This window comes from Macadamia integrifolia, chromosome 5 (assembly GCF_013358625.1).
Source record: "Macadamia integrifolia cultivar HAES 741 chromosome 5, SCU_Mint_v3, whole genome shotgun sequence".
In the NCBI taxonomy this organism is placed as follows: domain Eukaryota; kingdom Viridiplantae; phylum Streptophyta; class Magnoliopsida; order Proteales; family Proteaceae; genus Macadamia; species Macadamia integrifolia.
In genome coordinates, this window is record NC_056561.1 from 2,677,206 (window position 1) to 2,694,105 (window position 16,900).

Here is a 16,900-nt window from a genome sequence, read left to right on the forward strand (position 1 = left end):
GAATAAGAGCTTCTTGGTGTTTTATGGGACCTATTGGTTTTCTCTAATACCAATTGGGATTCTTTGGATGATTCTTGAAGGTACAAATGAATTGATTCTCCCACACTTCTTCAACCACTACTACTACTTTTACACATAAGCTTGTAAACACATTATGAGAAACAAACATAGAAGTTTGATTTTCCTTTCAAGATTATGTATTGAATGCGTGTAATACCTCACATCTTGATCAAGAGGAAAAGTGTTCATTATAAAATTAATAACAATAGAGGGAAAAAGAAGGTTGCATGGTTGCATAGCATGCGTTAGACACATGATTGTGTGAAATTAACATTTCACCCCTATGAAATAAAAAATCTCAACAATGTATATCCCTATGCACGTGCTTTAATTGTCCCCTCCCCCACTAGTATAGGGCTAGTATAGGGCTACGCGACCAAGTAACAATCTATACCCAAGCACAGAGGGGGTGAAATGATCAACCTGCTCTTCTTGAAAGGAAAAAATCTCACCCTTATTCATGCTTTTGTTCACTCCCATCAGCTATCTTCAAGGAATTTGGTAGTAGATAATGCATTTATGTTACATGGGATAATAGACAAGGACTTTTAACAAATGTAGCATTGATGTAATATCCATCCTTTCAAGTGAAGGCATAAGGATTATTATTATTATTTTTTTTTTAATATAAAAAAAAATTAACTTGTGGCAATGTAGAGTATTAGTTTTTTGTAGTTCCTCTTTTTGGGGAGAGATTTTTCCTACAGAATTTCAAGCAAGTTTAGTAGGGAGGGAAATACCACCCTCTTTGTAACCTCAATAGGCTTGGTCGCTTGGCAAAGGCAGAGCGAAAGTAGGAAAAGAAGTTAGCAACTATTTGACGCATTGCTGTAATATTTATCCTTTCAAGTAAAGGCATAAGGATGATTCTTTTTTTTATTATTATTATTATTATTATTATTATTATTATTATTTAGTATAAAAAAAATTAACTCTTGGCAACGTAGAGTATTAGTTTTTTATAGTTCCTCTTTTTGGGGAGAGATTTTTCCTACAGAATTTTCAGCAAGTTAAGTAGGGAGGTAAATACCATCCTCTTTGTGACCTCAATAGGCTTGATCGCTTGGAAGAGGCAGAGCGATAGTAGGAGAAGAAGTTGGCAACTGTTTGACGCTTTCATATATATGTATATATAGATGCTTTCATATATATATGTGTGTGTGTGTAGCTGTATCATAGGTATAAGGCTGGAGCTAAGAAACTCATAACTACCTCATTTTGTTTCTTTTTTTTCTTTTAAACTTTGCCTTTTTCTTTCCTCTCTCTTATACTCTCACGGAGAAATGGCAACAGCCCATGGTTGGTCAGAGCTTCCGGAGGAATTGTTAGACAAGATTGCAAAGTGTCTCACTAGAGAGAAAGATTATATTAGATTACGAGCAGTTTGTGTTTCATGGCAATCTGCACTTCCAAAAAAACCCACTCATCTACATCATGATAATCGGTGTTTCCTACATTTTAATTCAACTTTCAGATGCAGCCGTAGTCGCGCCTCAAGATTTGAGAACAACTGGTATTATTGAATCGGAAGAAAGAACGCAACCCTCTAGTACTGTGTAGCTACGTCTAGACACAACGAGTGCAAAATGAAAAATTTCTTGTCTTCGTAGCTCTTTTTTTTTTTTTTTAATTGAGAAATTTGTTTTTTTTTTTTTTAACACAAATTCAAGATTAGTTCACCATCCCTGAAGAGGCAGTAATGTGACCCTTGTGCCAATGTGGGGGGCAATAAGAGCACACTCGAAAACATCAATAAGATCGGGATTTCCATCTTTCATGAAGGTGGGCGTCATTTTGCATTTTGTGTTTGGGAGGGGCCATTGCTACTTTTCAGGATTTTTCGCCTGTTTATTTTAAATCAATTACCATGCAATTTAATTAAACTTAAGTTGTGGCCTGGGTGCATCGAAACTTCAGATATCTTGGTAAGAAAAAGGTGAAATTTCACTCCTACCACTGGGATGCCTTAATGATGTCTTCATGATGTTTCCCATATATGTGAATGTCCGAATTACTCTCCTTGAGTGTCTGAACCATCGATGATGAGATTTTCTCTTCATCGTAAATGACTGAAAATGGAACCTTAAACAAGTAAATTCCCTTATGGACTTCTGTTCTCTTACATTTGGACCAGAAGAGGGAAAACTCAGAATAGAAAGGGAGGGTGAAAGACTAAAAGTGGGTTTGACAGGTCTGAGCTATAAGCCAAATACTTTTATCAACTTGCCTAGTTTATATCTTCATTGGAGTTTGACATAAAAATCCAAAATAAATTATTAATTGAGAGAAAAAAACTCTATGTCATTGTAACCTATGCTCAGACACAGTTGGGCATGAAAAGAGCCAGCTACCCCATGCATGCCTCATGCATTCTGGGTGTTTAAACTCCCAGTTATGTCTAGGCATGGGGAACAGAGATAGGGCAGAGTTCTCTTTCCGAAAAAAAGCATTTTACAGAGCGGATTTCAGCCAAACCGCACCTGATTCTTGTTTTATTGACATTAATTGGGAGTATATTTCCTTCAACATTGGATTTGTAAAATTTTGACCTACGGTTTAAAAGTTATCATGTTTCTAATTTACTAGGGTTTTTTTGGAAAACAAGTTGAGCCCGAGTTATACTGCTCTTGAACCAGGTGGTTGGGCCAGCCTTGCATCCCCACAATAAGGGATCCCTAGGCGGCTTGGGGAGCATTAGGGCGGCGCGTAGGCAAGTAGGAGCCGATATATGCCTTCTTCTAAGCTGCCAAACTAGTTTCTTTTTAGCAGTGTGAACGGGGTTTTGGCAATTTGAGCCCATAAAGCCCTCCTCCTAAATCTGCATTTAGTATTTACCCATAAAAGCTACCTTAATTGGGTTTCCCTTGACAAATGGACCCTCTTTTTTGTCCTTGAACATAGGTTGGGAAGGAATACGATCTCTCTCTCTCTCTCTCCCGCAGCAGCTATTAGACTAGTCCTAGAGCTAGGAAACTTATATGATCTCTCTCTTTCCCACGGAAGAAAAAGAATGGCAGCAGCTCAAGGGTGGTCAGAGATTCCAAAGGAATTATTAGACAAGATTGCGAAGTGCGCCTCACTCTGTATAGAGATTATGTTCGATTAGAAGAAGTATGTGTTTCATGGCGATCTACGCCTCCCAAAAGACCAACACACCTACTCTCAACATTTCTTCCCCATAATCATGGCATGGGATGTTCTAGGTCACCCTTGCCATCATTCATCACTGGACAAAGATTTCCAACTCCAACCACTTACCTCCCACCCATGATTATTGATAGACTTGGAAACGTATCCCTAGGTCCTGACAGGTACTGGCATGCATGTCCAAGTTCTCCGGAACCCCCCAATCTCTCGTCCTATTCTCTATTTCTATTGAAAACCTAAAAGCAATGACGCTGTGACTTCTTCAGCCTTATAGTCGTTCGTTCAATCCATTCACCAACGCCCAGATAGAGTAGAGTTTCCATGAATAATGGTATCTGATGCATGTTATGTTTATTACTGAAATTAGTTATATGCCTCTGTATTGAATTTCTATTTTGATTATGTTAAAGGTTAGGTAATATCAGGCTTAATCTCACCCCTTGTTTACATGTTTTCGGTTTATATTAACAGAAAACTAGGGGTTTTTTCTTTTTTTTTTTCATAACATATTAAACACTTCTCACGAGCACCAAAAAATTTTATTTTTGTTCTTACAGTTACTTTGGTCGTTTCCATGAACCCATATAATTTTTATCAATGTCAGGTTAATTGCAGAACGAAGAAAGGCCAAAAAGTTGTGTTATCATGGGCTTTTCTCCTGGACAGGCCGCCTTCAAGAGATAAACATGGAAAGTGATAGAGACAAACATATTTGGAAAAGGGTTCTCTAGGCTTATTTTTTCTATTATTTGCATAATTTTCATTAGGGCAATAGAACGGGTCTACTTAGGGGTGTCAATTGGATGGTTCGGTTTGATTTTGGTTGGGTTGAATCGGTTTCGGTCTAGGAATGAGGGAGACCAAAATCAATCCATTAAGGAACTTCGATTTTAGGTCAGTTTGGTCTTGTTTGATTTCGATTTATCTCATTTTTTCAATATCGGGTTAATATCGATTTAGTTCGTTTTATTACTTACATACATAACTTATACTGACAAGTTTGATGAAAAAAACAGTTTAAGTTTATGATTATGATTAAATCAGGGTTTATGGTTTTAAGGGAACTAATATTGAAACCAATGGATAATAAATTACTAAGAAGATAACTAATATTGAAATCACAAACAAACCCTACTATCCCTAATCATTCATTTAACTATCTAACTAATTTTGTATTGTGAACAAGGAAATCAGTGGAAGCATTATTACAATTTACAAATCAATTTCTCTATTCATAACCTAATATTCAATGATTTGTAACAATTCCCCTTACAGTAAAAATTTTTCTCAATAATACTGCGAAAAATGGATAGTCAATTCATCAATTTATAATATCATAATCATTTATTTTTTTATCGATTACATTCGGTTTGGTTTCGGTTTAGTTATTGGTCAGTTCGATTTGGACTAGTTGAACATACCTCAATTCAAAACCAATCCAATAACGATCGGTTTGGTTCAAATTTTATCGATCAGTTTTGATCGGTTTTATCAGTTTGGGCTAGGTTTTGACACCCCTAGGTCTACTGCGCCAATCAACCCTTGGATTAAGGGGCAGGGCAGGGTGATCTTTTCATGTCCATTGTGTGCTTTGTTGTAGAGGATGAAAATTGACCATTCTCATTGTGTCTTGGATTTCATTTTCTAGAAAAGGATCCTTGAACTTTTCTTTTTTTATGGGATAGGGTTGGGCACATCCCTAATTTTTCCTGCATCTTTGCATATGTAGGAATTAAATACGGTGGGGCACTAGGACTTCAATTGGTCTTGATAATACAAATAGTATCCTCGAGCGCGGAGTTGATTTCTCCCATCCCTAGCAGTATCTGGACGTAGAGATAGATGTGCAATCTAAGCTATGTATGCTGGTTAGACTACAATGAGAGACTTTAATTTGATCGCCCAACAATAATTGAAGCCCCGTCATCCCTTTTCTCCTATTTTGTCATGAGAAAATCTTCAGTGATAATAGCATATTATTGTTTCATCTTAATTGACTCTGTTTTTTTTTTAAAAAAAAAAAAAAAAAACCCAACTACCCACGTTAAGGGGGGAAAATGGTGACATTAATAAGTTGGCACCAACTCAATTGCAACTTCATCTGAAAATTACTGCCATTAGCTAATGTTAATTTAGTATTTTATAAATTTCAAGTTCATCATTCATTATAATGGAAATTTTACATAATTTTCACTTTGATATCACTTTTGAAGCAATTTAAAGAGAAGATTCAGGAAAGGGAAAACCCCTCAGAAAAGATATCTTTATTATTAGAATATTCAAGTTACAAGGAGTGGGGTTAGGTACATAAAATTACAAAGACACCTTTGGTACAACAATAAGAAGATCTTGGTGTTTTAAGGGTCCTATTGGTGTTCTCTAGTACCAATTGGATTCATTGGAAGATTCTTAAAGGTACAAATGAATTAATTGGACAACCCTTATCAGTTGTTGTTGAGAAAAGAAAATAAAAGTTTTATTTTTCTCACAAGATTATTTATTGAATGTGTGTAATACCTCATATCTTGATTAAGAAGAAAAGTGTTCAATATAAAAAATAATATAATAATAGAGAGACACATGATTGTGTCAAATTTCTTGGTTGAATAGCTTGACACATGATTGTGTCAAATTACCATTCTACTCCTTTGTAATTAAAAATCCTATCCATGTATCTGTCCATACAAGTGCTTTGATCGCCTCCCCAACACATTAGTGCGGTCGTGCAGGGACACTGGTGTAGGGTTACACGACCAAATAACGGTATACACCCAACCATAGAGGGGGAGAAATGACCGTCCTACCCTTCCTGAAAAAAAAAATCTCACCGTTATTGACACTTCAATTCACTTCCATCAACTATCCTCAAGGAATTTAGTGGTAGATAATGCATTCATATTAAATGGGAGAATAGACAAAGTCTCTGATGGATGCATCGGTATAAGGATTCTAGTTTTTTTTTTTTTTTTGAGTATTAAAAAAAAAAAAAACAAAAAACAAAAATCAAAACCCTTGGCAACGTTATTAGTTTAAGTTGTTCCACTTTAGGGGGGAGATTTTTTTTTAGAAAATTTGAAGGAACGGCTTAAGCACTCTAGCTTTTTAATACTGGATGATGATTTGATCTGATCCAAATTGGTATCGAGATCGGTATCTGGATCCGATCAGTATCGGGATTGATATGGGAATTCCCAATCCCGATGACTAAGTCCATGGTTCTTAATTTCAAGTTCTTCTTGTGGAGGGATTTTTTCTACAGAATTTTAAGCATAGGAGGGAAGTTACCATCAAAGGTAGAGCAAAAGTAGGGAGAGAAGTTGGCAACTATTTGACGCTTTCATATATAGCTGCATCAATGGTAGAGAAGGCTAGAGCTAACAAATTAATAAATACCTCATTTGCTTCTTCTTTTGCTTTTAAACTTTGCTTTTCTTCTTTCCTATCTCTTATATTCTCACGGAGGAATGGCAACAGCTGAAGGTTGGTCAGATCTTCCAAAGGAATTGTTAGACAAGATTGCATTGTTAGACAAGATTGCGAAGTGTCTCAATAGAGAAAGATTATATTCGATTATGAGCAGTTTGTGTTTCATGGCAATCTGCACTTCCCCAAAAACCCTCCCACCTACATCGCGATAGTCGTTGTATTCCACGTTCTAAGTCATCCATCATATACCTACGCCGTTACTTTTCAAACTATGAAAATAATTGGTCTCTTTGAATTTGAAGAAAGAGCGTTACCCTCTAACGTGCACCTGCAACTAGACACAACGGGTGTGAAAAATGTGAATTTTTCGTTCAAATTTAATAACAGTCCACCATCCCTTTTTTTCTCTCTCTCTCTTATAGATTGAATTAGGCATTGGCTTATTTGCTTTTGTAAAGTTTTGAACTTTTGGTTAATTTAGTCCCTTGTTTTTTTTCTCTCTAATGAAATTTCTACAAAGAAGAAAAGAATTGAGTATTTGATCTTTGTTATTTTTTGTTGCCTTGAATACCGATTTCATATTTCTCCATAAGCGAAAATGTTGAAGAATTCTGAGATAAAAGGTATTTTTTTTTTTGTCCCATTTATAATCTTTGCATGGTAATAAGAGGTAGAGGGCATCAGGCCTGAGCATAAGGGTATTTTGACCCACTTTAGATCCCAAAAAATTTTAGGGTTTGCTAACGTTATTAAACCACTTTATGTCATGAGATTTTATTCTTTCAAAGAATGCCCAAATCGGGATGCGAAGTATTTTGTGCTGTGTTACATGATATAGCGCGCTAAAGAGGATCCAAATCCAAAATTTGACTCAAAGATTATTTTATATTCATTGGTTGACCTGTAAAGTTTTTTTATACAGATCCCATTGATTAAGCTTCATTTCTGGTCAACAATCATGCCTTTAATATGGTTCTTTTATTTTTTTTTATTTTATTTGCTGACAAAGTATCCCTTGAACCTGCCCGATTTTACAGATCCCACAATATTTACAGTTCAGACCCGGAGTACTATGCTACAATATTAAAATGCAATCTTATCATCGTTCATAGAGATTTAGCCTCAATTAGTGATCCAAGGGTTGGGAGGATTTCGAATATACATCAAAATATGTGGGTGTTTATCCCAGGTCCACCTAATTTTTGGATTACTAATTGAACGCCCAACTAAATGGAGATAATTTTTTTTACCATTTGCACAGTGGACAGATCTTTAAATCCTCCCCTTATTTCCAATGAAATCTTAACTTTTGAAAATCACATAGCATTTATTTAACACAAATAGCATGGATGTATTATCTATTCCTTCAGTTCAAGAACGGCATAGGGATTTTTGGTTCCCCCCCCCCCCCCACATTTTTTTTCACATTAAAAAGAATAATATATATATATATATATATATTTTACTTTGGAAATATTTATAGTCCTTAGTTTTGAGTTGTCCCTTATTTTGGGAAGTGTTATTTTTCTAGATTCTTCAAAAACAAATAAAGATTCTTTAGCTAATCGTGATTCTATTTTTAAGTAATTTAAGTAGAGAGGAAAGTTAGCAGCCATTAGACGCTTTCATAATGTAGTTACATTTATTTATTTTATTTATTAAATGTTTTAAGTATTCTCTCTCTAATCAATTTTTTATCTGAGAAGTCTTGAATTTGTTTTTCGTTCGTAGTCTTTTTTTTCTTTTTTTTGTGGGGTGGGGGGGGGGGGTGGCGCGGGGAGGTTGGGTGGTGGGGATTAATGTATAGACATACACAATATGTATGTCAAAATAAGAAGTGGTACCCACTCTAAAATTATGCGGCTAATCTAAATCATGTCCTCTTCATACAATGGTCAGAAGGACATACCATCTGTTCACATGATCGAATGATGCTATATGACATTTGAATAAAAAAAATAACAATTAACATGCTAACATACCATCTGTCCACATGATAGAATGATGCTATGTGACATTTTAAAACAAATAACAAACGTGTGATAATAATAATAAGGGTCTAGATCGCTACCTTGTTGTGTAGCTACTATGCCAACATAGGGACCAACCAAGGGAAGCGCACAAACATACAATCAGGAGGGCAGGATACACTTTTCATGGCTCCATGCAGGGAGTAGAGGTGCGCGAATCTGTAGGGAACCTTTTCAAGTTTTCCCTAATAATTATATAGGAGGAGGAATCTTGCAAGTCTAGTGAGCGAAACGCCCAGGGTTATGTCTAGGTGTTCCCTACACCAGACCGGTAGGATTCTTTTTCCAAATACCTCAGTTTTTCATTGGTTTTTACTTCGACCCTTGTTTTATGGGAAAAAGTTTTACAGGCAATCAATGTATCCTATGTCATTTCAAAATGGGTACTTTATAATGGGAACACATTCTCTGTCCCTCCTGATCATGGTTCAAAGTATTGATATCAGATTGGCCGTATTGGTCATATCAAAAACAATATCAGAACAAGGGTAAAATTGTTAAAAATTTATTTTTGTTAAAAGTAAGAGTAAAATTGACCGATTCAAACTGATCCAATTCGGATTGATATGCGATTGGTATCAACATATCAATAGCAATCCCAATACCGATAACAATAACTAAATCCATGCTCTTAATCAATGCTCCCGCCTATGCACTCTCATTAGCCTAGACACTAATGCAGGAGCCACGCTTTTGAACAAAATCCATTTTCCCTTTTATAATTTCCTCCCTTCATCCTTCATCACCCCCACGGCAGCTGTGTGGGAAACTCTCTCCCTTGTTTTATTGTCTTTCCTTTCTTCTTTTATTTTTACTGGCTTTACCTTTCATCTTTTTTGAGACAATATGTGTGCACCCATTTTCTACATGTGCAGGAATAAATGATCGAATAGAAAACTTTATGACTCAGAGGACTTTCATGGAATCATCCAATTTTGTTACGATCATGGTCCACGTTAGGGATGTCAAACCCTAAATCGAACCAGTAAAATCGGTCAGACCAAACCGATAACAGCACGGATCAAACCAAATCGAAGCCTTATTGGTTCGGTTCGATTTGAAGTATTGCAATCCTAAAACCAAACCAAACCACACCGGAAACCGGATGAACCCAAAACCAAACCGAAACCGGCTCAGAACCCAGACCGAAACTGAAACCAAACCGGTAAGAAACCGAAACACTCCAAAATTCATTAAAAAATATCAAATTTGCATAGTTTTGTATACATTTGTATGGAAAGTCGAATCCAAACTGGACCAAAAACTAAAACCAACAGGTTACAAACCGATTTAAGAAACCGAAGACAAACCGAAACCAAACCGCACCGAAACCGAAACCAAACAGAAACTAGAATTTCCTTATTGGTTCAGTTTCGGTTTCAGCCTTTCCACACCGAAACTGACTCAACCCATACCAAAACCGAGCCAGACCGACACATTGACACCCCTAGTCCACGTTAACTACAATGGTAGGATATTGTCATTGGTTTTTCTATTTGGTGAATATATTGTCATTGGGTTAGTTATGGTTAAGTGATTGACTCAATATGGGTTAATGATAGAACTTTTCCTAGAGTGTGTTTTGTGTCATCATGATCAGTAATGGTGTGTACATGAACCATGTGGTGCAAGTAGGAGCAATAACTATTATGGATAACTACTTATGCACATGTTAAATAGATAAGTAATTGGAATGGAATTGGAAATCCCCTATTATTTATCTCTGGAGATTGAGGAGAGTCTGGAACAAAGTCTTATACGGGAACTTGATTTTGGGTTCTCATACATTTCCTTTGTTGATGCGCAAATTCCAGTACAAAGATAACACACAATGCTATCTCCCTCCTCTCCCCCCCCCCCCTCTTTCGTCTCATGTAAATGCTACCGCTCTCTCTTTGGCATATCCCAATTGCACCTAAAGTTCGCTCGTTCATTTGGAAAGTATTGTTGCAAAAATTTCTTTACCCTCTCTACTGAATTATATAGGTTTTAATTTTCCTGATATTTGTCCTTTCTGCAATGGTTCCCTATTGTAACTTTCCTGGGCTATTCGGAAAAATGCGGGCTTCTCTATTGTCACCTCTCATTGTGAGAATTTTCTGATTGGATTAAATTGATCTTCAATGCAAGGATTCTTAAGCAGCTCAAGGATTGGCAGAAGGCTATTATGTCTAGTATTATCTAGCACATATGGATGAGATATTTGGATTGTGTTCATAGAACCCATCACAATTTCATCTCCAGTAGTTTATCTCAGTATCAGGATGGCTAAGGATTATTGCATGGAGCCCTCTTCCTTTCCTTTATTTCGCACCATGCTTATTAGGTGGTCTTCACCAAGTGATACTATCAAGATTAATGTAGACGGCTCTTGATAAAACCAGAATGGGAGAGTTCAATTCTCGGTGGTTTTCTCATTGTATTTGCAGAAAATATATAGAGTCTTACAACCTAAAGAATCCCATACAATATAGGTTATAAAAGGATAGAGCTACATTGTAAGCAATTACCTAATATAAGGTTACAAAAGGAGGTAATTACATAATAGAAAAAGCAATGAGATATATGAGAATAAAAAGAGAAAGAAGGCTGGAAGGCAGTGGCAATGGCTGTCAAATGCTGGACTCCTTCCAGTGAGTCATCTAATACTCCCCCTCAAGTTGGAGCATGAAAGTCACGAACGCCCAACTTGGATGGTAAGAAATGGAATGTATCACGTCCAAGGGCCTTGGTATATATGTCTGCCAATTGCAGCTTGGAGGGGAAATGGGGAGTGATTAGGCAACCAGCTTGGAGGCGCTCCCTAACAATATGGCAATCAATGTCGATATGCTTGGTGCGTTCATGGAAAATTGGATTCGCGGCAAGATGCAAGGCAGCCTGATTGTTGCAATATAGGCGCATGGGTGTAGTAGGCACACCAAGGTCAGAGAGAAGAGACTATAACCGTACAAGTTGACATGTAGTAGTGGCCATAGAGCGATACTCAGCCTCCGCATAAGAGCGCGAGACAGTAGGTTGCTTCTTTGATTTCCAAGACAGGGGACTGTGGCCAAGGAAAGTAACATAACCAGTGATTGAACACCGTGTAGTGGGGCAGGTGGCCCAATCTGAATCCGTATAGGCACTAAGTTGGAGTGTGCTTGCAGAAGAGAAGAAAATTCTATGCCAGGGGAGGACTTAAGATATCGCAGAACACGGATGGCAGCATCCATATGCTGTTGGCGGGGTTGATGCATGTACTGGCTGAGAGAGTTGACCGGAAATGTGATGTCGGGACATTTGACGGTGAGATAGATCAATCAACCAACTAGCCTGCGATACTAGGAAGGATCATCTAAAGGGAGCCACTATTGGGATCTAACTTCAGATGTTGTTCCATGGGAAATGGCATAGGCTTTGAAGCAAGTAAACCTGACTCAGAGAGGATATTAAGGGTGTACTTCTGCTGATTGATGATGATTCCTTCAGGGCTGCGAGCTACTTCAATGCCAAGGAAGTATTTAAGCTTGCCCAAGTCCTTGATATGAAATCGGAGCTGCAGAAAAGATATGAGGCCTTGAATGGCTATGGGATCATTCCCTGCTACAATAATATCATCAACGTAGACTAGGACAGTAGTGTAAGCGGTTGGAGTTCACTTGATGAAGAGGGAATAGTCCACCATGGATTGGCGGAAACCAGCATCTTTCAAAGAGCGCGTAAGGGTGGAAAACCAATTGCGAGAGGCTTGTTTGAGGCCATATAAAGACTTGTGAAGCTTACAATAACGGGTCTCCCCCTCTTGGAACACCCAGGTTGGAGACGCATATAGACTTCCTCATGCAGATCCCCATGGAGGAATGCGTTATGAACATCTAGCTGGTGGAGGTGCCAACCACGGATGGCAGCAACAGCAAGGAGGCTGCGAACGGTAACAAGCTTGGCTACAAAGGCAAAGGTATCAGTGTAATCCAAGCCTTCCTGTTGCGTGTAACCCTTGGCAACAAGATAGGCTTTATACCACTCAATGTTGTCGTCTGCCTTTCACTTGATCTTATAAACCCATTTGTAACCACTAGGATTTACCTACAGGGAGGGACTGCAAAGACCAAGTGTTATTCTATTCTAAAGCATGAATTTCTGTCTCCATGGCAAACACCAGTGGGGGTGCTTGATGGCCTCACTAAAAGTGGAGGGTTCAGTGTCAGTAGACAAAGCAGATAAAAATGAGAAAGAAGGCTGGAAGGCAGTGGCAATAGCTGGCAAACGCTGGACTCCTTCCACTGAGTCATCCTTTATTGGTTGTCTTGGTCTAGCGTGCATTGATGGCCTATTCAGAGATGCTCCATGTTGCTTTTTATTGGGATTTTTCATCTTTATTGGCCGTTCGTTGGCTTTGGTTGCTAAGGCTTTAGTTGTGAGATTTTCTCTCCTCTTAGCAGTGTAGTATGGTTTCCTAATGTCATTGTGGAATATGACAATCTTCTTATTGTAAATATCCCAATCGGGTCGTTGTAGAAGCTCCTCAGCATACAATGATTCAATGCTTCAACAGCGTAACCTTCAAACATACTTTGCGTCAAGGGAACATGGTTGTTGACGCTCTTGCTTCTAACAACTCCCTCCCTAGATTGTCTTCTTCCTATCTTACCCCGGCCCTTCCTTTGTCCCCTTCTTTTGATTGACTTTGTGGGTGTTGCTTTCCCGCATCTTGTAAGATTTTCTTCTAGTAATTAAAATTTATATTTACCAAAAGGTAATAAATAAATGAATAAATATACATATTTATAAAATAAGATTTTCTATTTTTATTTTAATCAACCATTTCGAACAATACTGATACAAAACAAATCAAGATGAGTAATGTACCGATACCTATCCAATAATGATACCTCTCTTCCCATTATTTGATGCCAATACTATACAACACTAATATTGATCAAATATGAGACTGATCCGATCTAATCCAATTCTATTCGATTTAATACCAACCAACGTACTGATATTGACAATTTCAAGATCAAAATTGTACTATGACCAATATTGATCGGTATCAATGTAAATTTTCCCCACCTTTAGAGGATAATCTCACCCACCATATTAGGTTTCATAAAATTCTACAGGGTTTTAGTATAAGTCCAAAATACCTTCTTGATAACTCTATGGGTGGAGGACACTCCCTTTCTTTCATGTTTGAGTTTTCCTTCAGCCATGGTGATCCATTCACCATAGGTGCAAATATGAGTAGGAGAGGATATCAAGAGGGTATTTTGGACTTATACTAAAATCCTATAGGGATTTGTGAACCCTAGGATGGTGGGTGAACCATCCTCCATGGATGGAGGAAAATTTTCTTCTCTTTTATTTTATTTTTTTATTCTCTTAATCTGTATCAATATTGACAGAGACGAGGTATTTTTATTTTAATCTTACTATCACTAAATAAACACCTAATCAGATTTGTATTAAATCGATATCAGGAGATCAATACCTAAAACTAGGGGTGTCAATCCCAAGCCCACACAGGTTATACAGATCGGGCTCAGTCGTTTAAAGACTGACCTGACTTGCACCGATTATTAAACATGTTGGGCTCAGGCCCGGCCCAGTTATAAACAGGTAGTACACGATGGAAGGGGTGAGCTCGATGGGTGCCCGACCGGCCCGGCCAGTTTATAAGTTTGACTTGGGCCAACAAATTTAGCCAGACCGTTTATATGTATATTTTGTTTATTGTTTATAGAAGAGAGTATATATTGATAACTTTTATCAATTATTAAATGTAATTAAGTGTAATATCTTCTCTAAACTGTTGATGATTTAATAAAATATATTAAAGAATCTTAAATCTAAGATAATTAAAGACCGTTTAAGGCTCGTTTAGGGTTTATTGGTATTAGGGGTGCAAGTTTGGCCCTAACGACCCAAACCCGCCCTAATCCCAAACAAGTACCGACCCTAAAATTTTGGCTCTGAGGGCCAGCCTGACCCTAAGTCAGGGTTAGGGCGGGTAAGGGTTGATATATTTGGTCAGCCCAGCCCGCCTTAAACCCAGCCCTGATTTTTTTACCTTGACTTTTGGTCCTGATTTTTCCCTGATTTTTGCCCATGATGTTGACTTTGGATTTTTTATTTTCTTAGGATGTTCACCTCTTTGTTTAACATGACAAAGGTTTTGAAATCTTCGGATTGTTTGCCTTATTAGGATAATCTCTTTGTTTATCATGACAAATAATTGAAATTTTTTGGATTATTTGCTTTCTTAGGATGATCTCCTCTTTTTTTACCACAATAGTTGGAGTTATTTGTATTGTTTGAATGTTTGCTTTAGGATGTTCTCCTCATGACAAGTGATTTGTGACTTTGTATTTTTTTTTTTTATCTCCTTTTTTTTTTTTTTTTTTTTTTATCTCCTTTTTATTATAAATATTTTTTACGTTTTAGTTATTTCATATTTTGCAGGGTCAAGATTAGAGTATACCCGGCCTTTGATGGCAAACTAGGGTCCATTAGGGTCAAGGTCAATCAGGGTCATCCTGCCTTGACCCTGAAAAATCAAGGCCAATTAGGGCGGGTAAGGGCTGGGTTGAACCCTGAAGGGTTGGGCCTGGGTTGAAATTTTGCAGCCCTTAATCAGGGTCAGGGCGGGTTTGGGCCCAATTAAGGGGACTTAGAGTTGGGCTAGGGTTTTAAGAAGCCTGGCCCAACCCTGCCCTATTGCATGCCTAATTGGTATATTACCTCATTTAAGATCCGATTATACCTTGATTATCCCGATTAGAAGAAGATGGATAAAAACCCAAAACCCGACACGATACCAACTCATCCTTAAATAAATAAGTCATGATCCAAGAGTATAAGTCTGCCAAGCCCAGCTAGGCCTGACTAACAGCATCGTAGGTTATCCAGTTAATAATTTGAAGAAGGATTTTCACTTCAGCAAAGAAAAGGGGAAAAAATCCTCTCTAATAGATTCGGCTCACAATTATAGTGATCCGAAATCGATTGGAGATCAGTTACCTCCTAATTAAGCCCTTTATCTATGGGAGTTTTCCAACTCTTTTGTTTATATTCTCTCTCTTAAAATAGGTAAACAAGGACGCATATCAGATTTTTCTAGGGTTCAGGCTATTTCAGCCGATCGGAATTCATAGGAGTTTTCACACAATCTCTATTTCTCTGTGATACTTCTATATAGAGACGGAAGAATGGCAGAAACCCAAAAGTGGTCAAAGCTTCCAGGAGATTTGGTAGTGGAGATTGCGAAATGCCTCACTCTCTATGTCGATTATATTCGATTTCGAGCTGTTTGTGTTTCATGGCGATCTATATTACCAAAGAAACTCAACCACCTACCTCGCCAGTTCCCACTTTTAATGGTCTCCACTAATCTAGAAAATGATAGAAGCGATAGAAACCATTATTTCTTCAACTTTCACGAGAACAAGTCTTATCGCCTCCATTTTCCCCCTAAGCTCAACAAAAAATTCCGTCTAGGATCTAGCCATGGTTGGTTGTTTATAGTTAATCACACTCCTTCCATTGGTCTCTTCAATCCTTTCACTAGAGCTCGTATAGATCTTCCATCCTTACCTGAACAACATGTTTCTTGAGGATCAAAATCTCTATATAAGGTTGTCCTCTCATCAAGTCCCTCTTCTTCTGATTTCATGGCCATAGCGATACTTTACTTTGATTTCACATTAATATTTTGCAGATATGGTGACAAGAGATGGACTGCAGTAAAGGAGCCACCTCCTCGTAATGGTCATTTCAGAATTACAGATCCTTAAATGTTTTCTACAGACACAGATGTCATCTTCTATAAGCAGAAAATCGTTGCTCTGAAAACAGATGGAGAAGTTGTTATAATAGATGCTACTCCTGAGTTTAAGGTTGAGCAGATACTAGAACCACCAGATTTATTCCGTCCTACTCAAAAGTTGTATCTGGTAGAATCTAACGATGACTTGTTGATTCTTAGTCGGGAATTATACCTTAAAGAATATGTTTTTAGAACAAGTGGGTTTCTTGTTTATAAGCTAGATTTGACGAGGAACAGTTCAGGTTCTATAAATGCTGAGTGGTATGAGGTGAAAAGCTTAGGTGACTGGATTCTTTTTCCGGGTTTGTGTCCATCTTCATCTTTCACGATCCATGATTTTCCTAGATGTAAAGGGAACTGCATATATTTTACTGATGATAATTTGAATGGTCACTTGGATGTTGCTAGAAAGGGATTTGGTGTTTCTTAG

At 37.6% G+C, this 16,900-nt stretch overlaps 1 protein-coding gene across 1 annotated transcript; it reads left to right on the plus strand.

Moving 5' to 3' along the window:
• The first annotated feature begins 16,438 nt into the window (after positions 1-16,438).
• On the plus strand, positions 16,439-16,900 carry LOC122079765 (F-box protein At2g26160-like). The gene has a single exon (XM_042646475.1). It carries the CDS (start codon positions 16,439-16,441, stop codon positions 16,898-16,900), a length of 462 nt encoding a protein of 153 aa, XP_042502409.1.

What these genes read in the sequence shown, in the direction of transcription:
- LOC122079765 (XM_042646475.1), top strand. Translation starts at nt 16,439, where the DNA reads ATGTTTTCTACAGACACAGATGTCATCTTCTATAAGCAGAAAATCGTT.